The 24955-nt window shown below is 39.6% G+C and overlaps 1 protein-coding gene across 4 annotated transcripts in view; it reads left to right on the forward strand.

The window, feature by feature from the left end:
- Positions 1 to 18607, forward strand: part of Virma (vir like m6A methyltransferase associated) — a 62123-nt gene extending 43516 nt beyond the window's left edge. For 3 of the 4 annotated variants that reach the window (XM_048359259.1, XM_048359260.1, XM_048359263.1), the window contains 7 exons: positions 9157 to 9309; positions 9746 to 9906; positions 10586 to 10682; positions 13854 to 14020; positions 15556 to 15887; positions 17467 to 17610; positions 18265 to 18607. In XM_048359259.1, coding sequence (XP_048215216.1) covers positions 9157 to 9309; positions 9746 to 9906; positions 10586 to 10682; positions 13854 to 14020; positions 15556 to 15887; positions 17467 to 17610; positions 18265 to 18419 — 1209 coding nt within the window. In that variant the 3' untranslated portion in view covers positions 18420 to 18607. The remainder of the gene's footprint in view (positions 1 to 9156; positions 9310 to 9745; positions 9907 to 10585; positions 10683 to 13853; positions 14021 to 15555; positions 15888 to 17466; positions 17611 to 18264) is intronic. The other variant, XM_048359261.1, reaches the window with a different exon arrangement.
- The last annotated feature ends 6348 nt before the right edge of the window (positions 18608 to 24955 follow it).

Below are 24955 nucleotides of genomic sequence, written 5' to 3' on the forward strand. Positions count from 1 at the left end.
TTTAGTGCTAGTCCTAGGGGTTGAACTCAGGCCCTGAATGCTGTTGCTAAGCTTCTTTTTGCTCAAGGCTAGTGCTCTACCACTTGAGCCACAGAGCCATTTCTGGCTTTCTCTCTTTATGTGGTACTGAGGAATGGAACCCAGGGCTTCATGCATGCTAGGCTAGCATTCTACCACTAAGCCACATTCCAGCCCCTAGGAATTCAGTAACATTTTTTTGTTGTTGTTGTCGTTGTTAGTCATGGGGCTTGAACTCAGGACCTGGGTACTTAGTCCAAGAGCTTTGTCACTCAAGGCTAGTGCTCTACCACTTTGAGCCAGAGTGCCACTTCTGGTTTTCTGGTGGTTAATTGGAGATAAGAGTCTCATGGATATTCCTGCCTTGGCTGGCTTCAAATTGCCATCCTCAGATTTCAGCCTAATGAATAGCTAGGATTATAGGCATGAGCCACTGGCACCTAGCTGAGTGGATGGATTTATGTTATTGAGTACTTTTTTTATATCTGTATTTGCAAAGAATCTTGATCTATAACTTTTTTCAATTTTCTTTGATTAATTGTATAAAGGGATTTCAGTTCAACAGGTCAATTTATGAGTACAGTGCATCTTGATCAATGTCACCCCTTTCATCATCCCACTTTCCCTTTATTCCACTCCTATTCTTCATTTTCTCATGTAGCTTTCTCATTAATGTTACCCCTTCCACCATTCCCCACTATTTACTCCAGTCCCACCCTTCATCCACTCATGTAATTTTCTTAATAACCTCACTGAGAGGTTATTTTTGTTTATTTATTATTATTATTATTTTTTGCTAGTTCTGGGGTATAGACTCAGGGCATGAACACTGTCCCTTCTTTTTGCTCAAGGCAAGCACTCTACCATGTAAGCCACAGTATCACTTCTGGCCTTTTCTGTTTATGTGGTGCTGAAGAATCAAACCCAGGGCTTCATGCATGTAAAACAAGCACTCTACCACTAAGCCATATTCCCAGCCCGAGAAATTTTTTTTTTTAAAGATTTTGTGAAGGATTGTTAATTTCTTAAATATTTGTTAGAATCACAGGAAAAATTATGTCATTTGAGTCTGGGATTTTCTTCATGGAATTAAAAATATTTAAAAAAAATTTTTGTGTGTGCTTGTTCTGAGGCTTGAACCCAGGACCTGGGCACTGTCCCTGAGCTTTTATGCTCAAGGGTAGAGCTCTGCCATTTGAGCCAAACCTCAACTTCTGCCTTTATTGCCTTAATTGGATTTAAAAGTCTCATGAAATTTTCCAGTACTCATCCAGATGTGTTGTTTAGTCTCTTCTATAATCGTCCATCTTTATAATCTGATGATTGTAAATGTCCTTAGTGTTTTCTTATGCTTTTTTTTTTTTTTTTTCTGGCCAGTCCTGGGCTTGAACTTAGGTTCTAGATGCTGTTCCTAAGCCTCTTGGTGCTTAGTACTAGCGCTCAACCTCTTGAGCCACAGCACCGCTTCCAGCTATTTGGAGTATTTTGTTGGAGATAAGAGCCTGGACTTTTCTGCCTGGGCTAGCTTCAAACCTCAGTCCTCAAATCTCAGCCTCCTGAGTTGCTAGGATTACAGGCATGAGCCACCAGTGGTGCCTACTGTTTTAAAAGATGTCTGTTAAGCTGTTAATAATGATCACTTTTTCATTTATTTATGTATATAAGTACATATATATGTATATAGGTACCAGTACATATTAGAGGATCATGAATATGTATGGACTTTTAGGTCTGCCTTCCACTTATGTGCATAAAGATACAATATTATTACAATTCAATTACGTCATAGACCATGACCAGCTCTTTTCCCAGAGTACTTAGAAAAAGTCTTATATAATTAAATAGCTAAACCTTTTGACAAATGAATAATGAGATTTGAAATAGAATTATATGCAGATTTGACAGAATTTCTATTTTCCTGAAATAACTCTAAATGCTAGATTTTTAAATCTTAAAAAATACTTTACCACTTATCATAGTAACATATACAAAAACCTTGAAAACACGCTAAGCTTAAACCCAGATTTTCTAATACTGCTTTTAATAATAAGCAAATGCGGTGCTGGGGATATAGCCTAGTGGCAAGAGTGCCTGCCTCGGTATACCCGAGGCCCTAGGTTCGATTCCCCAGCACCACATATACAGAAAACGGCCAGAAGCGGCGCTGTGGCTCAAGTGGCAGAGTGCTAGCCTTGAGCAAGAAGAAGCCAGGGACAGTGCTCAGGCCCTGAGTCCAAGGCCCAGGACTGGCCAAAAAAAAAAAAATAATAATAATAATAATAAGCAAATGATTAAAATTTAAATGTCATTTTATTTTGTTCAAAACTGTTTCTAGGTATAGCTCAGTGGTGGAACACTTGACTAGCGTGCGTGAGACCCTGGGTTTATCCCCAGCACCAAAAAACAAACCTGTTTCTGTTCATAATAATGAAAAAGAAAGGTAATATGGAGAGATGAAATTGTTAGATTGTTCTAAATATCTTAATGACTTCTTAGTTTAATTTTTGGACAACTTTTTAAACCTAATATCAGTAAAGTCTTTGGCTTCCTCCATCTAATGCCCTGTCCTCTTTAAATGGACTGTTTAGGTTGCTTGAATTTCCATATATTTTCTACCTCCACACAAATGTTAACTCCCACTATAGACATCTTAAATCACAGTGATATATTTGTTAAATGTGATGAACCTACATTGACATAGCCCAGAATTGCAGTTCATATAAGAATTTAAAGACATTATTATATCTTCCTCTTAGTCTGTTTCTTTTGTTTCCATGTATGTCTTTTTATATTACCTAGGATATCTGTATGTATTTGATCCTTGTCTCTAGTTTGCTTATTTGGGTTTTACTAAATGATTGGATTGTTTTTTTTTTCTTTAGCCCTATGATATGATGCAACTGATATAATAGCATGTAATTTTTGTTGGTAGTGGCCATGGGACTTGAACTCAAGGCCTGGGTGCTGTCCTAGAGCTTCTTTTGCTCAAGGGTAGCACTCTGTCACTTGAGCATCACCTCCAGCTTTTTTGAGTAGTTTTTTGGAGATAAGTCTCAGGGACTTTCTGCCAGAGCTGGCTTTGAACCACAATCCTCACATCTCAGCCTCCTGACTAGCCAGGATTACAGGCATGAGCTACAGGGGCCCTTCTTGATACCATGTAACTTATTTTAGGATGTTCACTCATCCTTGCCTACCCTTGGGATACATCTTACTTGGCTGTGGTATGTATTTGTACCAGTAACAGGTCTTGAACTCAGGGACTATCATTTTTGCTAGTTTTTTTTGTTTTGTTTTTTTGTTTTTTGTTTTTTTTTGCTCATGGTTGACACTCTACCAGTTGAGCTCTGCCTCTACTACTTACAGTTTTGTTTTTTTTTTTTGCTGGTTAATTGGAGGTAAGAATATCTCAGATTTGTCTGGGCTAGCTTCAAACTTCCATCCTTATATCTCAGCTTCCTGAGTAACTATGATAGTAGGCTTGAGCCACTGGTGCCCACAGGTTGCTTTTTTTTTTTTTTTTTGGCAGTACTGGGGTTTGAACTGAGGGCTTGCTAGGCTGGCACTCTACCACTTGAGCCATATATCAAAAACCTTGTTTGGGCTGAGAATGTGGCTTAGTGGTAGAGTGCTTGCCTAGCATACACAATGCTCAGTACCACATAAACAGAAAAATCGGGAAGTGGCACTGTGGCTCAAGTGGTAGAGCGCTAGCCTTGAGCAAAAAGTTCAGAGAGAGAGCCCAGGCCCAGAGTTCAAGCCCTAGGACTGCCCCTTCACCCCCCCCCCCGCCCCCCGAATAAAAGGCCATTTCTGAGTAGATTATTGGAGTTAAAGTCTCCAATAAGTATTTTATTGGAGATAAAGTCTCACAGACTTTCCTGTCTGGGTCTGCCTTCAAACTGTAATCCTCAGATCTCAGCCTCTTGAGTAGCTATGATTACAGTGTGAGCCACCAAACCCTGCTTTTTTGCTGGCTCTTTTGGAGATGTAGTTGAGTGAATTTAGTTTCAAACCTAGATCCAGTTTATCTTAGCCTTCGAGTGGCTAGGATAAGAGGCATGAGCCACTGGGCCGTGGCTATGGTACATAGGTCTTTTTATGTGTTGCTGCATTTGATTAATGTTTTGTTGAAGATAATTTTTTTTTTTTTTGGTGCCATCCTGGGGCCTGAACTCAGGGCCTGGCCTCTCTGTCTTAGATTTTCATCCTCAAGGCAACTGCTCTGCCACTTGAGCCACAGCTCTACTTTTGATTTTTGTGGCTAACTGGAGATGAGTCCCATGGACTTCCCTCCCTGGGCTGGCATTGAACTGAGATCATCAAATCTTAGCCTCCTGAGTAGCTAGGATTATAGGCATGAGCTACCAGTACTTGGCTTTTGTTTTCTTGTAATGTGTTTCTCTGGTTTTAATAAAGCCGTATGCCTCATCTGTCTTGACTGTAGGGGTGTATAGGCTAGTTACTAGGAAGCGGCAATATAAATGGGAGGAATAATGGTGGGAAATACAATCATACATGAAAATGGAACTTGGGAACTTGAGATTTGTGGATGAGGGAATGATAGAAGAGGTGATTCTGATCAAGATGCATTCCAATTTAACATGCCTATACACATTAATGGACATGTTAATTGAAACTCCTTTGTGTAACTATTGAAGATAACTTTAAAATGTAACGGGCTTCTTAATGACAGGATAACATTCTGAGAAATGCTAAGTGATTTAACTGCTATATGAACATCACTGAGTGTACTTATATAAATCTAAATGGTATAGCCCAGTATGTATCTAAGCTTTGTGACACCACTTATTGCTCCTTGCCACAAACATGTGCAACATGTTACTAGATTGAATACTGTGGGCAATTGTAACAGGGTTGTAATGGCTATAACATCAGAAGGCCATTGAAATGATTCAGGTTCACTAGATAATTTTATGGTACACTGTTTCACATCTGTATGTTGTTGACCAAGATTTCCTTCTGTGGGCTGGGGATATAGCCTAGTGGCAAGAGTGCCTGCCTCGGATACACGAGGCCCTAGGTTCGATTCCCCAGCACCACATATACAGAAAACGGCCAGAAGCGGCGCTGTGGCTCAAGTGGCAGAGTGCTAGCCTTGAGCGGGAAGAAGCCAGGGACAGTGCTCAGGCCCTGAGTCCAAGGCCCAGGACTGGCCAAAAAAAAAAAAAAAAAGATTTCCTTCTGTGTTGCCTGACTGTATTAAGGTAATGTTTTCCTCATAGAATGAATTAGGAAATATTTCCTGTGCTCTGTCTTCTGGAAGAGATTGGAAAGAATTGTGATTATTTTTGTGATAGAATTTAGAGTTAATCACTAAACAAACCTATTTGGGGCCTCTCTCTCTTTTTGTTTTATTACTTGTTTTGTTCCTGTACAGAGGCTTGGGCTTTGGGCTTTTTTTGCTTAAAGCTGAAACAGTTTCCAGTTTCAGCTTCTTGCTGGTTAATTAGAGAAAAGAATCACTCAGATATGGCATCTAAACTGAAATCTTGGGCTGGGAATATGGCCTAGTGGCAAGAGTGCTTGCCTCGTATACATGAGGCCCTGGGTTCAATTCCTCAGCACCACATATACAGAAAATGGCCAGAAGTGGCGCTGTGGCTTAAGTGGCAGAGTGCTAGCCTTGAGCAAAAAGAAGCCAGGGACAGTGCTCAGGCCCTGAGTTCACGGCCTAGGACTGGCCAAAAATAAATAAATAAATAAAATAAATAAACAAATCTTTCAGCCTCCTGAGTAGCTAGGATTATAAGCATCAACTCAGCTCTGTCTCTTATTTTAAAATTGATTTGTTTTCAAACTTGATTTTGGTACACTTTCTGTGAGCTTTAAAAATACTAATTACTGTATTTCTGGTTCAATTAAACTGAACTTGCTATCTTTTGGAGAAAGTAGCATGAATAACTAGGAAGGACAAGAGAAGTCTTAAGACTTGGTAACTTGTCATCTATTAACATAGAGTATGTGAACTTTTTTTTTTTTTTTTTTGCCAGTCCTGGGCCTTGGACTCAGGGCCTGAGCACTGTCCCTGGTTTCTTTTTGCTCAAGGCTAGCACTCTGCCACTTGAGCCACAGCTCCACTTCTGGCCGTTTTCTATATATGTGGTGCTGGGGAATTGAACCCAGGGCTTCATGTATACAAGGCAAGCACTCTTGCCACTAGGCCATATCCCCAGCCCTGAGTATGTGAACTTTTAGGTATGAATCTTATCAGAATCTTATCAGCCTTTAGGGGATAATACCTATAAGCAGAAGTGTTGTATTTCTGTTCCTGTCAGTATACTTTAAAAAAAATTTTTTTTAAGTGGATGTGGTACTGGGGTTGTACTGAGAGCCTTTGGTGCTAATTTTTACTTAATTGCTCAGCTAGCACTGGACCATTTGAGCCATGCCTCTAGTCTTGCTTTTTTATGGTAGAGTATCCAGGTCTTTGCTTTCTAGGTTTGCCTCAAACCTTGATCCCCCAGGTCTCAGCCTCCTGAGTAGCTAAGATTACAGGTGGTATACTTTTTAAAAGTACACACACACACATTATCATTAAGTTGTACAGAAGGGTTGCCATTTCAGGTAATGAGTACAGTTCTTTTTGGATAATGCCACCCTTCTCTTTCCCCTAGTTTTCCCCTCCTGTCCCTATGCACAAGTTGCATAGTTCATTTTCTATATACTATCTACTGATCTATATAGTATCTACTGCATTCGTTCATCTGTCTTTTCTTCATTTCTGTACCCATTGCCTTCCCAAAAGACAGAAGAAAGAACAAAACAAAACAACAAAAAGTAAGAACAAACATGACCACCACTACTGCTACCACCACCACAAAAACTCATGTTTTTATTTTCTGGAATTGGTTTGATAGTTTTTTACATGTTCAGAGACTTATGCCTTTGGGTTCCTCCTCTAAGATCCTTCTTTGGTCTCCCTGTGTGTGAATGCCCAGAGTTCTGTATAATTTATCATGCCCTGGTATAGTTTAGATCTAGCTTACACTTTGTTTTCAACTCGTTTACTTACTTTATTTATTTATATTTTTGTGCCAGTCTTGGGCCTTGAACTCGGGGCTAGGGTGTGGTCTCTGAGCTTTTCTGCCCAAGGCTAGCACTGAGCAACTTGAGCCACAGACACTTCTGGCATTTTGGTGGTTAATTGGAGGATAAGAGTTTGACAGACTTTCCTGCCCAGGTTGGCTTTGAACTGTGATCCTTAGATGTCAGCCTTCTGAGTAGCTAGGATTATAGGTGTAAGTCACTGGTGCCCACATTATTATCATTATTATTACTATTATTTTTATTCATTTTTTGCTGCCAGTCCTAGGGCTTGAACTTTGGTCCTGGGCTTTGTCCCTCAGCATTTTTTTTTTTTTGCTCAAGTTTAGTGCTGTACCACTTGAAACCACAGCAGTACTTTTGGCTAACAGGAGATGAGAGTCTCATGCACTTTCCAGCTCTAGCTGAGTTTGAACTACAATCCTCAGATCTCAGTCTATTGATAAGCTTGGATTACAGGCTTGAGCCACTAGGCACAGCTTTATTATTGTTTTTAAGTAAAGCATAGGCTAGACAAGTTTATCAGTCTATCCCTCTATCTATACAGAGTAAATATAACCCTTACAGATTTAATTTTAAAAAATTTATTTATTTATTTTTTGCTTTTTTTTTTGCCAGTCCTGAGGCTTGAACTCGGGGCCTGAGCACTGTCTCTGGCTTTTTTTTTTTTTCCTCAAGGGTAGCCCTCTACCACTTGAGCCACAGCACCACGTCTGGCTTTTTCTATATATGTGGTGCTGAGGAATTGAACCCAGGGCTTCATGTATATGAGGCAAGCACTTTTACCACTAGGCTATATTCCCAGCCAAATTTTATTTAATTTCTTTTCTTTTCTTTTCTTTTTTTTTTTTTTTTTGGCCAGTCCTGGGGACTGGACTCAGGGCCTGAGCACTGTCCCTGGCTTCTTCTTGCTCAAGGCTAGCACTCTGCCACTTGAGCCACAGAGCCCCTTCTGGCCATTTTCTGTATATGTGGCGCTGGGGAATCGAACCCAGGGCCTCATGTATATGAGGCAGGCACTCTTGCCACTAGGCCATATCCCCAGCCCTTATTTAATTTCTTGTTGAAACTGTGTACCCTTTTCCTAACACATTGTGAGTCACTTATTAAGCCTAATGTTTTCTGAAAAGAGCAAGTGTGCTTCATTGTATCAATGTGAGATTTTTGTTTTGGTCTGTCCTGGGGCTTGAACTCAGGGCTGGGTGCTGTTCCTGAGTTTGTTTTTTTTCTCTAGTCTAGTGCTCTATCACTTGAACCACAGCTCCAATTCTGGCTTTTTTTGGTAGGTAGTTGGAGATAAGAGTGTCTCATGGACTTTCTTGCCTGGGCTGGTTACAAACCATGATTTTGATCCTCAGATCTCCTGAATTGCTAAGATTACAAGCATGAGCCACCGACGCCTGGCTAGTGAGATTTTGTTAAGAATAAGTTTTATTTATCCTTCATTGACATTTTAACAGTTATAAGACAAATTATCCTGCATCTAGATTGATGTGTATATTTTTTCTGTATGAGCTTAATTAAGTAGGTCATATTAATTTTTAGGTCATTTAAAATTAGGCTGTACCATAAATGATATGTATACTGTAAGTCATTTCATATGTGACAGTATGAGTGATTTTAGAGAAGAAAATACTTGGGTTGTATCACAGAATACTGTCGTAAGTGTGATAGTTACTGTTTTAATTGTTCACTTATTTCCAGAAATATAATTTCATGTTTTTATAGTTCTTTCTTAAAACAGGAATTTTATTGGCTCCAGAGCATCAGTCAATATGCTGTCTGTCTTACAAGTACCAATGTGTTTGACACTGAAATTTTTTTTTTTGAGAAATCTTGCTGCTAGTAGATTGAGTATATGTGTTTACCTGTTTGTTTTGTGAATTTTGCTTAAAGAAAACTTATTTCAGGTTTCAGCTAATTCCTCCTAAAATCTAGCCATTTGTACTGATGTAAAACCATAACATTGAGGGGAAGGTGGCAGCAAATGGCTTAAATATCTAAATAAGTTTGGAAGCATCTTTGCAAAATTTTCTGCTCTCAAATTTAACTTATGTGTGACATTTACAGGGATGTTGTGGAGATGATAGTGGTCTCATGGAAGTAGATGGAGCTCATCCATCACGGACGATGAGTATTAATGCTGCAGAGTTAAAACAGCTTCTACAAAGCAAAGAAGACAGTCCAGAAAATTTGTTCCTTGAACTAGAGAAGCTTGTTTTGGTAAAAAAAAGAATAACAAAAACAAAATAAAAACAGCATTCCTGAGGCATATTTTCTTTTCAGTTTGATTAGTACAAATTTTTCGTAGTCACTTTTTAAAAATAATAGAACCCTTAATTGAGTATTTATACCATTCCAAATAACTCATTGAGTTGGTAATTTCCAATAAAATCTCCATACTGTTATGGATCTTAAGAAGTAAACAAAGGCAGTACTTTTGAATTGTCTGTTCCATGGACAAGAGTCCCCCACTGCCATTGTCTAGAAATAAAATAACAAGGATTTTGGTGCTTGTTTTATTTTATTATGCTTAACTTTATGTTGATAATTTCTTGATATTCCATAGTTTTTAGTCTTATAGTGAATCAGTAGATTATGGTCAGAAGTGTTAAAAGTTTTATTTGCATCTTCTTATCCTGTTTTTATTTATATCTAGGAACATTCAAAAGACGATGACAATCTGGATTCTTTGTTGGACAATGTAGTTGGACTTAAGCAGATGCTAGAGTCATCAGGTGACCCCTTACCTCTCAGTGACCAGGATGTAGAACCAATACTTTCAGCTCCAGAATCTCTTCAGAATTTGTTTAACAATAGGTAAATATAAGTCGTATTTTCTCTTTGAGTAGATAGTATGGGATGGCTGCAAACTCTTTTTGTGAAGTGTGAGATAGTAAAAATGCTAGGCTCTCATATGCTAGGCTTTCAGGTCCTGTACAGCCTGGAATACATATTCTTCTGCTGTTTGTTTTCTTAAGAGCCTGAGCTTCATTACTCCTTGGGTTAGTAGTAGATAGATAGATACCTTAATCTTTGGAGCACTGAAGCCCTAATGCCATTTAATGTGTCAGAATTTTGAAATTTGGACAGTTTCTGTACAGGTTAGTACAGTACAGTAAATTTGGTATTTTTTAAATAAACTCAGTTATTTTTCAGGTAATTGTTTTTTAAGGATATCTTTTTTATTCTTTTTGGTGGTACTGGGGATTGAATCCAGAGCTTTGACTATGGTAGGCAAACCCTCTACCACTTTAGCAACACCCTCAAGCTAAGGGTGTCTGATTCTTGGAAGTTTTTAAAATTTTTAATTAAAATTTTTTTTTCTTTAAGTAGTTGTACAAGGGGTTGAATAACTTTTCAAAGGAATCTATTTAGTGCTAATTTTAGTAATGTTTGTTGGATAATATTTTAGGTTATTCCTTCTATAGATTTTACTTAGAATGTAAACTAATACATTTGGAGTTGTGCTTTTCAGCAAATATTTTTCATGTTGTAGGACTGCATACGTGCTAGCTGATGTTATGGATGATCAGTTGAAGTCTATGTACTTCACTCCATTTCAGGCTGAAGAAATTGAAACAGATCTGGATTTGGTATAAAGGACCTTTTTACTAAACTTTTTAAAAAGTTACTGATATTTGTCTGTTCCTGTTTGTGTTAACATTCCAGTAGTTTGCATGCTTAAATGATGGTTAAGGCACACTTGGGACAAGTAATTTTTTTTCTTTTTCTTTTTCTTTTTTTGCCAGTCCTGGGCCTTGGACTCAGGGCCTGAGCACTATCCTTGGCTTCTTTTTGCTCAAGGCTAGCACTCTACCACTTGAGCCACAGTGCCCCCTCTGGCCGTTTTCTATATATGTGGAGCTGGGGAATCGAACCCAGGACTTCATGTATACAAGGCAAGCACTCTTGCCATTGGGCTGTATTCCCAGCCCCAAGTAAATTGTTTTTATGCAGTTACTCATTTAGCAACATCTTGAACTGGATTCTCACCCCCCCTCCCCCAATCCTGGGGCTTGGTACTCAGGGCCTGAGCACTGTCCCTGGCTTCTTTTTGCTCAAGGCTAGCACTATATTACTTGAGCCACAGCACCAATTCTGGCTTTTTCTGTTCATGTGATGCTTGGTAATCAAACCCAGGGATTCATGCATATTAGGCAAGCACGCTACTGCTAAGCCACATTCCCAGCCCCAGTTTTTTTTTTTTTTAATTGATTTTTTTTGTCCCAGTCCTGGACTTGAACTCACAGCCTGGGCTCTGTTTTTTTTTAGCTTTTTGCTCTGGGCTAGCACTCAATCCTGGCTTTAAGCCAGGATTATAGGTGTGAGCCACAGGTACCCAGTATAGATACTCTTTTTTTTTTTTTTTTTTTTTTTTTTTGCCAGTCCTGGACCTTGAACTCAGGGCCTGAGCACCGTCCCTGGCTTCTTTTTGCTCAAGGCTAGCACTCTGCCACTTGAGCCACAGCGCCACCTCTGGCCATTTTCTATATATATGTGGTGCTGGGGAATCGAACCCAGGGCTTCATGTATACGAGTCAAGCACTCTTGCCACTAGGCCATATTCCCAGCCCAGGTACCCAGTATAGAGCCTTAAGTTTTTATAGTTCTTGGCTCTTTCCTTCCTTCCTTCCTTCCTTCCTTCCTTCCTTCCTTCCTTCCTTCCTTCCTCCCTCCCTCCCTCCCTCCCTCCCTCCCTCTCTCTCTCCCTCTCTCCCTCCCTTCCTTCCCTTCCTTCCTTCCTTCCTTTCCTCCCCTTCCCCCTCCCCTCCCCTCCCCTCCCCTCCCCCCCTCTCCCCTCTCTCTTTCTTTTTTTGTTCAGGTCCTGGGCTTGAACTCAGGGCCTGGGTCCTGTCCCTAAGCTTTTCTGCTCAAGGTAATGCTGTAACACTTGTGCCACAGCTCTACTTCCAGCTTCTTTGGTGGTTAATTGGAGATAAGGAGTCTCATCGACTTTACTGCCCAGGCTGGCTTTGAACCAAGATCCTTAGATTTCAGCTACCTAAGTAGCTAGATTACTGATGTTCGCCACCAGTGCCTGGTTCTTTGTTTCCTTTTCATCTTTGTAATTTAAGATTATTATTTTTTTGGGAAAAAACCCACATTTTTGCACAAGCAGTTCAGTTCTTATATTGGGTTTAAGGAGAGAAATGATGGTGGTATCTGCTTTCAGTTTGGGAACATATAAAGAATTCATCTTGTTTTCATATGAATGGGAATTGAAATTTTAAACATAAGGCTAAATCAGTAAGTGTAGTTAAAGATTTTTCCAGATTTAATTTTTTAATGTGCTAAATAACTTGAAAAGTTCTGTTTAATATCTTAAGAAGACCTTCAAATTAATTTCTGCAAGCAATGTTGTACATTCCAAATAAATTGAGTCTAGTTCAATGAAGGTTGGATTCTACAACCAGTTCTTTCTGTAAACACTTACATTTACAAGGTCTCTGAGATGGTAGGTGGCTGGCAACCAGATTTTAAATTTACTGCTGTGTTTTTTACATCCTGGAGGTGTATTATGGCAGATGATTTTAGCCATGTCTTTTTCCCTCCCTTCTTTTTTTATGCTGGTTGTAGAATTGGGCCTGAACTCAGAGCCTTGAACTCTTGTCCGGCCTTTTCACCCATGACTAGCACTCTATCACTTGAGCCACTTCTCCACTTTTGGTGTTTGGTGGTTAATCGAAGATAAGAATCTTCAGGATTTGTCCTCTCTGGCTGACTTTGAACTGCAAAATCCTTAGGCCTCAACTTCTAAGTAGCTGAGATTATAGTTGTGAGCCACCAGTGCCTGGCTAGCCACATCTTATGAGTTAATGAAAAAAAAAAAAGTATATATATATTTATTTAGTTGCTACTTTCCCTTTTAAAAAGTCATTTATAAGCTGGATGCCAATGGGAAAACAACAACAACAAAGGTTTGTTTAGAATAGCAGTAAATGAATAAAATGTTGCTAAATCTTTAGAAAAATGAATGACTAAAAAAGGATGTATTATTTTTAGATTATATTTTGAACTCAGAGCCTCTTACTCTTTCTTAGCTTTCTTCAAAGCTGGCACTCTACCACTTGAGCCACACCTCTATTCTGTTTTTTTGCCAAAAACTCTTACAAGAGTTTCAGAGGGGCTGGGAGTATGGCCTAGTGCCAAGAGTGCTTGGCTCAGGCACATGAAGCCCTGCGTTCGATTCCTCAGCACCACATATATAGAAAACGGCCAGAAGTGGCGCTGTGGCTCAAGTGGCAGCATGCTAGCCTTGAGCAAAAAGAAGCCAGGGACAGTGCTCAGGCCCTGAGTTCAAGGCCCAGGATTGGCCAAGAAAAAAAAAAGTTTCACAGATAAGAGTCTCAGAGACGTTTCTGCCTAGGCTGGCTTCAAACCAAGATTCTAAGATAATCTGCCTCCTGAGCTAGAATTAAAAGCATGAGGCACCTGTTCCTGGCTTACTTTCAGATACTTTCTGAAAATTTCTGGAGTTACCACATTATTAATATGTAGAGAAAAGTCTTGAATCCTCCTGTAAGGCAATAGAAGTCTTCTGGATTTATAGGTCTGCTTTTCAGTCATGCCACCAAAAATAAATGGCCGAATTCATAAGGTATTTTTGTTTTTGTTAACTGTCAATGATCTTATTTTCTGAAAAAAGACTGAGAGAAGTAGGTTTATAATTTATCCACCATGAAAGTTACATATAATTTATAATTTTATAGTGAAATGTTTTATTTACAACTATACTTAAGATGTATCTCTTTTTATGACTGTAGGTGAAGGTTGACTTGATTGAGCTATCTGAGAAATGCTGTAGTGACTTTGATTTGCATTCAGAATTAGAGCGCTCATTTTTGTCAGAACCATCATCTCCAGGGAGAACCAAGACTACTAAAGGATTCAAACTTGGGAAGCATAAGCATGAGACCTTTATAACTTCAAGGTAAAAGTCATTCCACGAAGGTCTTATTTTAATCTAAGATAGACACATGACTCTTTTTTGCGTGGAGGGGTTTGTCATGTGGCTTGAACTCCGCCTGGGCGCTCACTGTCCCTAAGCTCTTTTGCTCCAGACTAGCATTGCCAAAGCCAGGCCAGGCTTTGAACTAAGATCCTCAGGTCTCAGCCTCCTTAGTAGCTAAGATTACAGGTATGAGCCACCAGCACCCAGTGACACACAAATAACTCTCTAGTGTCTGCTAGACAGCAGATGAATTTGAATCATACCAACATATCAGCCCCAAAATAGCATTTGAATCTTTTTTTTTTTTTTTTTTTTTGGTACTGGTCTTGGGACTTGAACTCATGGCATTGTTCCTGAGCTTTTTTGCTCAAGGTGTGCACTTGTGCTAACCTTGAGCATTGTGTATTTGCTATTTCTTTTCTTTTCCGTTGGTGTGGGGGATTGAACTCAAATCATTGCACTTGCTAATCATTGCTCTACCACGAATCTACTCCCAGCCTGTTATTTATGAGAATTTAGAAGGTTTGAACTAGTGTACCAGATTGCTTGTGCATGTGTGTGTGTGTGTCTCTCTCTCTGTGTCTAGCTGTCTCTCTGTGCTGGTCATTGGGCTTGAACTTAGGGCCTGGGTGCTGTCCTTAAGCATTTTGCTCAAGGCTAGCATTCTATCGCTTGAGCCACAACCCACTTCCAGCTTTTGGGTGGTCACTTGGAGGAAAGAGCCTGACAGACTTTCCTTCTTGAGCTGGCTTCAAACCATGATTCTTAGATATTAGCCTCTTGAATAGCTAGCTTTATAGGTGTGAACCGCCACCACTACCACCTAGGTTCCCAGTTCAGATTGCTTTTAAACTTTGTCATTTGTGCCAGGCTCTGGGTGGCTCATGCTTGTAATCCTAGCTACTCAGACATTTGAGATGTGAGGATCACTGTTCAAATCCAGCCTGGGCAGAAAAGTCTGAGAGACTCTTCAGTTAATCAGCAAATATGGAAAGCTGGGATGGAGGTGTAGATCAAGTATTACATTGGCAGCTTTGAGAAAAAAAAATGATAAAGGACATGAGGCCTTAAGTTCAAGCCCTGTTATCAGCACACACAAAAATAATGTTGTTGTTGTTATTTTTTTTTGCCAGTCCTGGGCCTTGAACTCAGGGCCTGAGCACTGTCCCTGGCTTCTTTTTGCTCAAGGCTAGCACTCTACCACTTGAGCCATGCGCCACTTCTGCCCTTTTCTGTATATGTGGTGCTGAGGAATTGAACACAGGGTTTCATGTGTAGGAGGCAAGCACGCTACCATTAGGCCATATTCCTAGTCCACAAAAATGTTATATTTACCAATAAAATATGAGCACCATTCTTTAGGTATGTGTTATTTTTCTCTAGAAGTAAGAAAACTTGCAAATTTTACAGAACTGGAATAAGAAAACTTAATTTTTAATATTGCATTTGTTGGCTTAATACATTATCAAAAATAGAAGAAAGAACATTTTTTAATAGTATTTTTGTTTTTATAGTGGAAAATCTGAATACATTGAACCTGCCAAACGAGCTCATGTTGTACCACCACCGAGAGGAAGGGGCAGGGGAGGCTTTGGACAGGGAATACGACCCCATGATATTTTTCGTCAGCGAAAACAGAACACAAGTAGACCACCATCTATGCATGTGGATGACTTTGTTGCAGCTGAAAGTAAAGAAGTGGTCCCTCAAGATGGAATACCTCCACCCAAACGGCCACTCAAAGTATCACAGAAGATTTCTTCCCGTGGTGGATTTTCAGGGAATCGAGGAGGACGAGGTGCTTTTCATAGTCAGAATAGGTTTTTCACACCACCTGCTTCAAAAGGTAACTATATTATGTATGTTTCCTAGTGGGTTAGAATATTGGAATTTTATAACTTGTGATTCAGATATAGGGTGATACAGAGAAAGCAGTTTTTGTGTTTAAAGTTGAGCTGCATCTAGACTACTAGTACTATTTGTTGAGTGTGCTCTGCTGGATAGGAAAATAATAGCAAAGAAACAAAACCCTATCATCCTTTTTTAGTTATTAGCTTTTGCTATGTTGTGCTTTTAGTGATGAGTTTCAAAAAACATTTTACAAATTATTTTCCTTTTTATATTGAAAATTTGTTCTGAGTAGTAGCCATAGATTATTTTTACAATTGAACTTCTCATCAGTTTCCTTAAGATTATTCTGTTTAGGGGCTGGGGATATGGCCTAGTGGCAAGAGTGCTCGCCTCGTATACATGAAGCCCTGGGTTCAATTCCTCAGCACCACATATATAGAAAATGGCCAGAAGTGGCGCTGTGGCTCAAGTGGCAGTGCTAGCCTTGAGTAAAAAGAAGCCAGGAACAGTGCTCAGACCCTGAGACCAAGCCCCAGGACTGGCAAAAAAAAAAAAAGAAAGATTATTCTGTTTAATACACCCTTGTTTCCTTTACCTGTTGTCTTTATTTTCAAACAAGGTCTAGATATGTGGCCTAACGCAGCCTTGACCTTGCAATCCTTCTACACCAACTTTCCAAGTGATAGGATTACCATGACCAGTTTTAGAAATTGCTCTTTACTAGTGGATAGATGACATGTTTTTATTCCTGCTCATTTAGGTAGATGTGTGTGGAAGAAAATAGGAATCTATATTAATGGTAAACACATACAGGGATGTCAAGAACAGTTATAAGCACTACATATTGTATCTTCATACCAACCCTATAACATAGATAACCTGGTTTAACAAAGAGAATATTGTTACTCAGTTGATCAGATCACATAAATATAAGTGGCAGAAAGGGTATGGAAACGATGGTGGCCTCTGCTCTTTTTGTTTTATTTTATTTTGTTTTTGACAGTCCTGGGGCTTGAACTCAGGGCCTCAGCTGTCCCTGGCTTCTTTTTGCTCAAGGCTAGCACTCTACCACTTGAGCCACAGTGCCACTTCCGGTTTGTTCTATATATGTGGTGCTAAGGAATTGAACCCAGGGCTTCATGTATATGAGGCAAGCACTTTACCACTAGGCCATATTCCCAGCCCTGACCTCTGCTTTTAACCACCTTCTCATTCTATCAGTACTGCTGCCATCTGCAGAATTTTGACTTCTTTTTTTATTACTTTTGAAAACTAACGAAAACCTATGTGATATTCCTTAATTCAACTGCTATTCATGGGTTAATAGTTACATGCTTGTAATTTCAGTGTTTGAGCAGTAGAGGCAGGAATATTGCAAGTTTGAAGTCTACCTGGGCTGTTATATAGCCAGAACCAAGGTCAAAAAAAAGAAAAGAAAAGGGGCTGGGAATATGACCTAGTGGCAAGAGTTCAGGGCCCAGGACTGGCAAAAAAAAAAAAAAAAAAAAAAAAAAAAAAGATGAACAGTTGAGAGAAAAATACATTTTGATTGTGTTGTTTTGTTTTGTGTTTAGGAAATTATAGTCGTCGAGAGGGAACAAGAGGCTCCAGTTGGAGTGCTCAGAATACTCCTCGAGGAAATTACAATGAAAGTCGTGGAGGCCAGAGCAATTTTAATAGGGGCCCTCTTCCTCCATTACGACCACTTAGTTCTACAGGTATGTATCTTCCCTACTTGATTCTGCTGGGAAAGGGGAAATGAATTCCTTCTTTTCAAATTGTTGAATGTCATATACATTCATACCAAAGGTATATTCTGGTTTGACTTATTGTATAAGTGCATAATCTTTTTTTTTTCTGTTTTAACATCATTATCAAGTTGAGGATTTTCATCAGAAGTAGCTACAGTTTTAAATTTTCATTTTTGCAGTATCAGTTTAATTTGGCATATTCTTTTATATATCATATAGGTGATCTATTTCAAGTATGCAGTTCAGCTGGGTGCCAGTGGCTCACACTTATAATCCTAGCTACTTGGGAGGCTGAGATCTGAGGATCATGGTTTGAAGCCAGCCAGGAGTGGCAAGTCCATGCAACTCTTATCTCCAGTTAACCACCAAAAAGCTGCAAGTGGAACGGTGGCCCAAGTGTTAGGGTGCTTAGGCCCTGAGTTCAAGCCCCTTACCAGCACAAAAATAGATAACATAGGTTATACAATTTGACAGTCCTTGCCACATTCATAGAGCTTTTATGTGAGTTTTTTTGTGACACAGAATAATTCTTTTATGTGATTGTTGCCTTAACATTGATATTTAAGCAATGGGAGAAGAAAGGATGGTAGAACTAAAATTTTTCTTTTTCTTTTAAAACAGGATACCGCCCAAGTCCTCGGGATCGTGCTTCTAGAGGCCGTGGGGGGCTTGGACCTTCCTGGGCTAGTGCAAATAGTGGCAGTGGAGGCTCAAGAGGAAAGTTTGTTAGTGGTGGCAGTGGCAGAGGTCGTCATGTACGGTCCTTTACACGATAAAAATGCTTTGGGGAACACACTAAGTGTATATGAACATTTCACAAGGAAAAAATACTAAGACATTGAAGGACCAATTTAGACTTAGCCAGTTATATCTGGAGACATCTGAGAGAATATTTTTATCTGAAGAAAGCAGATTTTGTTTGATACTTAACGAGATTTCAATAAAAATCCAAACTTTGTATGTATGTTTGTATATATTTTTCCCCTTTTTATATGACTTATTTATTTAGACCATTTCTAGGTAGAAAGAGAAAACCTAAATGACTTGTTTTGTATTTTTCTTGCCAATTCCACAGATATTCTCAGATTTTTCTCAGCCCATGACACTCTTCAGTGTCTGTAATTTTTTCACAGCATACCTAGGCCAAAAGGAGTTATCTGTCATTTTGTTTATTAAAGTTAGGTCCAAGCAACTTAAGAATTTACTTCAGCACTACTAGTAACTGTGGACACTGCATAATGTTTCAAATGAATATAACTTCCTGTTCCACTATTCTTGCACAGTACTTTTCATCAAACTGCTGCAAGTTTTATAAAGATAATACTGTTATTACAAGGAGGAATATGTTATGTAATGTTGAAAATATAAACTACCTCGAATTAGTAGTTCTTGTGGTTTCCAACAGGTGTTATGTTTCTTTAAAACTTTAAAATATTCTGTGGCACTTATGCTAATTTACTAAGGTTGCCCTGGTACAGTTTTTGAATCATAGCCGCACCAAAAGAAATAAACCATTTCTCTCCTTTATGTTGGAAAGAAATACATACAAACTCTGTGTTTCAGCTTTGGACCTATTGATGCTATTTTATTACATGGTTATTTAAAGTCTAAAAGGAGGCACATCCTAATACTGTTATTTTGGGGATCAGAAACATCTAGTAAACGCTGAATTTTATATGAAAAAGAAAGCTTATAACTTTGTGAAAGTAGCCATATTTTCCCCAAGGTATGTCTTAACACACTGAACCTATATATCTGGCATAAAATATAGAGTTCTCATGAACAAAATATAAGTGTATGTGTCTCATTCCATTGTCTCATCAGTCTTTGTGGGAAAGAAAGTCTCTTGTTCATTAAGAAATGGCAAGGCTGGGGATGTAGCTCAGTGATAGAAGTGCTTGACTAATGTGTGCTAGGTCCTCATTTTAATCCTCAGCACTGCAAAACACACAAAAAGCTCAGGGCTACATGTGTGACTAATACAGTAGAGCACTTGTATAGCAAGCACAAGACTGAGTTCAAACTCCATTTCAGGAGGCAGTGGAGTCTCAGTTGTAAAGATTTTGATTTTAAATGAAAGTTAATAGAAATTTACATACCTAGTTGCCTTGAAAAAATCCAAGTGCCTTAATATGTGCAGGCTGCTATATTATGCCATAATGGCGTAAGTAATGAGTTTCTTGCAGTTCTGATAGTTGTGGAGTCTTGGACATAGAGGATCAAGGTGTTAATATGATTGGATTTGGTGAGGGACTGCTGGCTGTGTTTTTTTAATGGTCTTCTCTCTGTGCATGCTTGAGGAGAGAGCTGTCATCTTTCTTCTTGTAAGGGCACAAGTCCTACCTTCATGAGGGTCTGCCTTCTAATACCATCACATGGGGGTAGCGCTTCAACATAGAAATATTATGGAACATAAACTTCAGCTCATAGCACCAAGATAACCTAATCCCCTTCAATCCTGAAACTTAAAAGGCTTATCTTCTGTAGAGATACATTTCACATAGGTAGAATTAGAGATTTGCTCCTAAATGTCTGACACAAAAATGTAGAAGTAGTTAACGTATCCTAGATTATGTTAAATGAGAATATCTGACACTAAATATAGCATTAAGCTGAAGATAGTCTTTGAAAAAAATACCAGAGAGCCATTTAAGTTTTTCAGGTTAATACTCAGTAAAGCAGGTCATGAAAGGTAGTTATAGAAACAAATAATTGCCAGCAATTGCAAATGTCTTTTTGTTTTTGTTTTTCCTAATTTATTGTCAAAGTGAAATATAGAGGGGTTATAGTTTCATATGTAAGGCAAGTACATTTCTTTTTTCTTTTTTTTTTTACATTTCATTTTTGGGGATGTTGTTATTACATATATTTCACAGTATATATTTTGACATTCACAATGATGAAAATTGTTCTACTCTACTTAGCTTATGAAGTCTATGATCTTTAACCATACAGACACTTTATCCATTTGGGGTGATATGTTTCTTTTGTTTAGCAACATCCATTCCCTCCATTCATTCCCTCCTTTCCAATCCCACCCATGAGATGCTTGGTTCCCTTTCCTCAGTGTCCCATGTAGGGATGGTTCCCCCTGCTGTTTTATTGTTGTTGTTATTGTTACTATTCTCACACACTGGCTAGGAATATGGCCTAGTGGTAAAGTGCTCGCCTCATACATGAAGCCCTGGGTTCAGTTCCTCAGCACCACATATATAGAAAAAAAGCCAGAAGTGGCACAGTGGCTCAAGTGCTAGAGTGCTAGCCTTGAGCAAAAAGAAGTCAGGGACAGTGCTCAGGCCAACTTCAAGCCCCAGCACTGGCAAAAAACAAAACAAAAAGCTCACATGCTTTCCATTCATTCTGTGTCCTTTTTTTGCTTTTTACTGTGTTTTGGTATCTTGAGATCTTTTTACTTTGCTCTATCTCTTTGCATTTTAATTCTAACACCCACATATCAGGGAGACCATATGCCGATTGTCTGTTCTTGGCTTGTCTCAAGTCAGTATGATTCGTTCTAGTTCCATCTATTTTCCAGCAAATGCCACTATTTTGTCCTTTCTAATGGCAATGTAAAATTCCATCATTTATAGGTATCACAGTTTTTTAATCCATTCATCTGTAGTGGGGCTTCCATATCTCGGCTATTGTGAATAGTGCGGCAATGAACATGGATGTGCAGGTGTCTTTGTAATGTCCTGGATCCTGTTCAGGATAGATTCCTAGGACTTGTATGGCTGGGTTGTAGGGTATTTTCTTTTTTTTTTTTTTTTTTAACACTGTTGCATTATTGCTCTGAGTAATTAAACTCATACAGCCATTACTTTTTTCTATTCTGCAATTGATATGTTATTTTGTTGTTGTAGGGTATTTTTTTTCTTTTTTCTTTTTTTTTTTTTTTTTTTGCCAGTTCTGGGCCTTGAAAGCACTGTCCCTGGCTTCCTTTTTGCTCAAGGCTAGCACTCTGCCACTTGAGCCACAGCACCATTTCTGGCCATTTTCTATATATGTGGTGCTGGGGAATTGAACCCTGGGCTTCATGTATACAAGGCAAGCACTCTTGCCACTAGGCCATATTCCCAGCCCCATCTCCAGACTTCTTTCCAGAGTGGTTGTACTAGTTTGCATTCCCACCAGCAGTGTAGTAGGGTTCCTCTTTTTCCACATCCATGCCAGCATTTGTTGTCTGAATTTAGAATATAGGCCATTCTTACTGGGGTAAGGTGGTGGTATCTCAGTGTTGTTTTTATTGCAAATGTCTTGAGTAAGTAAAAGTCTTAGATAAATGAATAGGGAAGGAATCCAACATGTTGGGCAACTGTTACATACATACATCAATCTATAACAATTCAAAAGCGGATTATCCTGTTTTATGTGGAGAAAGCTAAAGAGCCTTACTCCTCAGAAATGTAATAGAGAGGGCTGGGGATATAGCCTAGTGGCAAGAGTGCCTGCCTCGGATACACGAGGCCCTAGGTTCGATTCCCCAGCACCACATATACAGAAAACGGCCAGAAGCGGCGCTGTGGCTCAAGTGGCGGAGTGCTAGCCTTGAGCAGGAAGAAACCAGGGACAGTGCTCAGGCCCTGAGTCCAAGGCCCAGGACTGCCAAAAAAAAAAAGAAATGTAATAGAGAGCTGGGTTGTAGCTCAGTGGCAAAGCGCTTGCCTAGCAAGTGCAATGTCCTGGGTTTGATCCCCAGTACCAAAAAAGAAAAGACAAAAAAAGGAAATTAATAGAAATGGAGGGGCTGGGAATATGGCCTAGTGGTAAAGTGCTTGCCTTGTATACATAAAGTGCTGGGTTCAATTCCTAAGCACCACAAATATAGAAAAAGCCGGAAGTGACGCTGTGGCTCAAGTGGTAGAGTGCTAGCCTTGAGCAAAAAAGCAGCCAGGGACAGAACTCAGGCTCTGAGTTCAAGCCCCAGGACTGGCAAAAAATCCCCAATAGAAATGGGATCTAAAAAACAGGCTGGCTACTTCTTAATTGCTGGAGTCCTAGGAGCTACTTTTAAAGTATTAAAGAGCAAAATTAATCATATGGGCACTGAATTCCGAAAGACCTAATTTTGTGTTTTGTCATTTCAGAAATGGGCTAGGTAACTGGGAAGGTTGTCATTATATATGTTTGTATAAAACCACATACCTTCAAAAAATAATCATTGTACTTTAATACAATGGACATGTTATTTACAGTCTACTCTGTTTTACTTAGCATTTTGGGGAGTTTTAAGTAGTATTCAGAACAGAATGGAAATGCAGAATATCATAATACAAGGACATATAGGACCATTTATGTTTATTTCCTAAGAAGAAAAACGTTTTGAAACATTGCTATGCAATATTTGAGAACCTGCTAATAGCCAGGCCCAGATGGTTTCTGCCTGTAATCTATCTACACAGAAGGCTGAGATTTGAGGATTCAAAGCCAGCTTGGGCAGGAAAGGCCGTGAGATTCTTAACTTTTTGCCAGTCCTGGGGCTTGGGACTTAGGGTCTGAGCACTGTCCTGGGCTTTTGCTCAAGGCTAGCACTCTACCTCCTGAACCACAGTGCCACATAAGGCTTTTTCTGTTTATGTGGTGCGGAGGAATGAAACCCAGGGTTTCATGCATGCTAGGTAAGCACTTCACCTATGCCACATTCCCAGCCCCATTAAAAAAAAATGGGCTGGGAATATGGCCTAGTGGTAGAGTGCTTGCCTCAAATACATGAAGCCCTGGGTTCCATTCCTCAGCACCACGTAAACAGAAAAAGCCAGAGGTGGCTCTGTGGCTCAAGTGGCAGAGTGCTAGCCTTGAGGAAAAAGAAGCTAAGGACAGTGCTCAAGCCCTGAATTCAAGCTCCAGGACTGGCAAAAAATAAAAATAAGGGCTGGGGATATGGCCTAGTGGCAAGAGTGCTCGCCTCGTATACATGAGGTCCTGGGTTCAATTCCCCAGCACCACATATATAGAAAATGGCCAGAAGTGGCACTGTGGCTCAAGTGGCAGAGTACTAGCCTTGAGCAAAAAGAAGCCAGGGACAGTGCTCAGGCCCTGAGTCCAAGACCCAGGACTGGCAAAAACAAAAAACAAGAAAAAATAAAAATGAAAAGGAGATTTTTAGCCAGGCACTGGTGGCTCGTGCCTATAATCCTAGCTACTCAGGAGGCTGAGACCTGAGGATCGAGGTTCAAAGCCAGTCCTGGCAAGAAGGTCCATGAGACTCTTATCTCCAGCTAACCACCAGAAAACCAGAAGTGGCACTGTGGCTCAAGTGGTAGATGGCTAGCCTTGAGCTGAAGAGCTCAAAGATAGTGCCCTGACCCAGAGTTCAAGCCCCATGACCAAAAAAAGGGGGGTGGGTGGAATTGTTACCGGATTGCTGTGAATTTCTTTTACAGGGGAGTAAAATTGATCAAACTTGTGATGTGGGGCTGGGGATATGGCCTAGTGGCAAGAGTGCCTGCCTCATATACATGAGGCCCTGGGTTCGATTCCCCAGCACCACATATACAGAAGATGGCCAGAAGTGGCGCTGTGGCTCAAGTGGCAGAGTGCTAACCTTGAGCAAAAAGAAGCCAGGGACAGTGCTCAGGCCCTGAGTCCAAGCCCCAGGACTGGCCAAAAAAAAAAAAAAAAAAACTTGTGATGTGACATGAGACAATGGAGTTCTTTGGGGCTAGAAAGCCTTGGTTTAGGAACCAGGTCTAGCTGGGTGCAGGTGGCTCATGCCTGTAATACTAGTTACTCAGGAGGGTGAGGTCTGAGGATCATAGTTCAAAGCAAGCTCAGACAGGAAAGTCTGTGAGACTCTCTCCAATTAACCACCAGAAAACCGGAATTGGAGCTTGGCTCAAAGTGGTAGAGCACTAGCTTTGAGCAAAAGAGCTCAGGAACAGCACCCACGCTCTGTGAGTTCAAGCCCCATGACCACCACCAACAAAAGAACACAATTTTAAATCACTCCTTTGGTGCTAATGATCTGGTCTGCCTATTTCAGTGTATTTCATACATGAAATACAGAATGTATGAATTTTTTGGACATCTAGAACATTATTTTGTTTTTTTGGTTTTTTTTTTGAGACAGGGTTTTACTATGTATGGGCTGGCCTTGATCTGGGATTACATCTCTTAGCCAACACATCAAGTTTGTGTTATTATTTTTAAAATGAACATCTCTATGGCTTTGGAAAATACATATTTAATATAATTCTTGCTCAATTCTTTGTGAGATCTGGAATCAGTGCCTGCTTAATAAGTCAGTAGAAGTTGTATAAATAGAATTATACTAATTTGTAAAAGCTCTATCAGACAATTTTGATGTGGTCTG

The sequence above is a fragment of the Perognathus longimembris genome, chromosome 12 (genome assembly GCF_023159225.1).
Source record: "Perognathus longimembris pacificus isolate PPM17 chromosome 12, ASM2315922v1, whole genome shotgun sequence".
Lineage (NCBI taxonomy): Eukaryota > Metazoa > Chordata > Mammalia > Rodentia > Heteromyidae > Perognathus > Perognathus longimembris.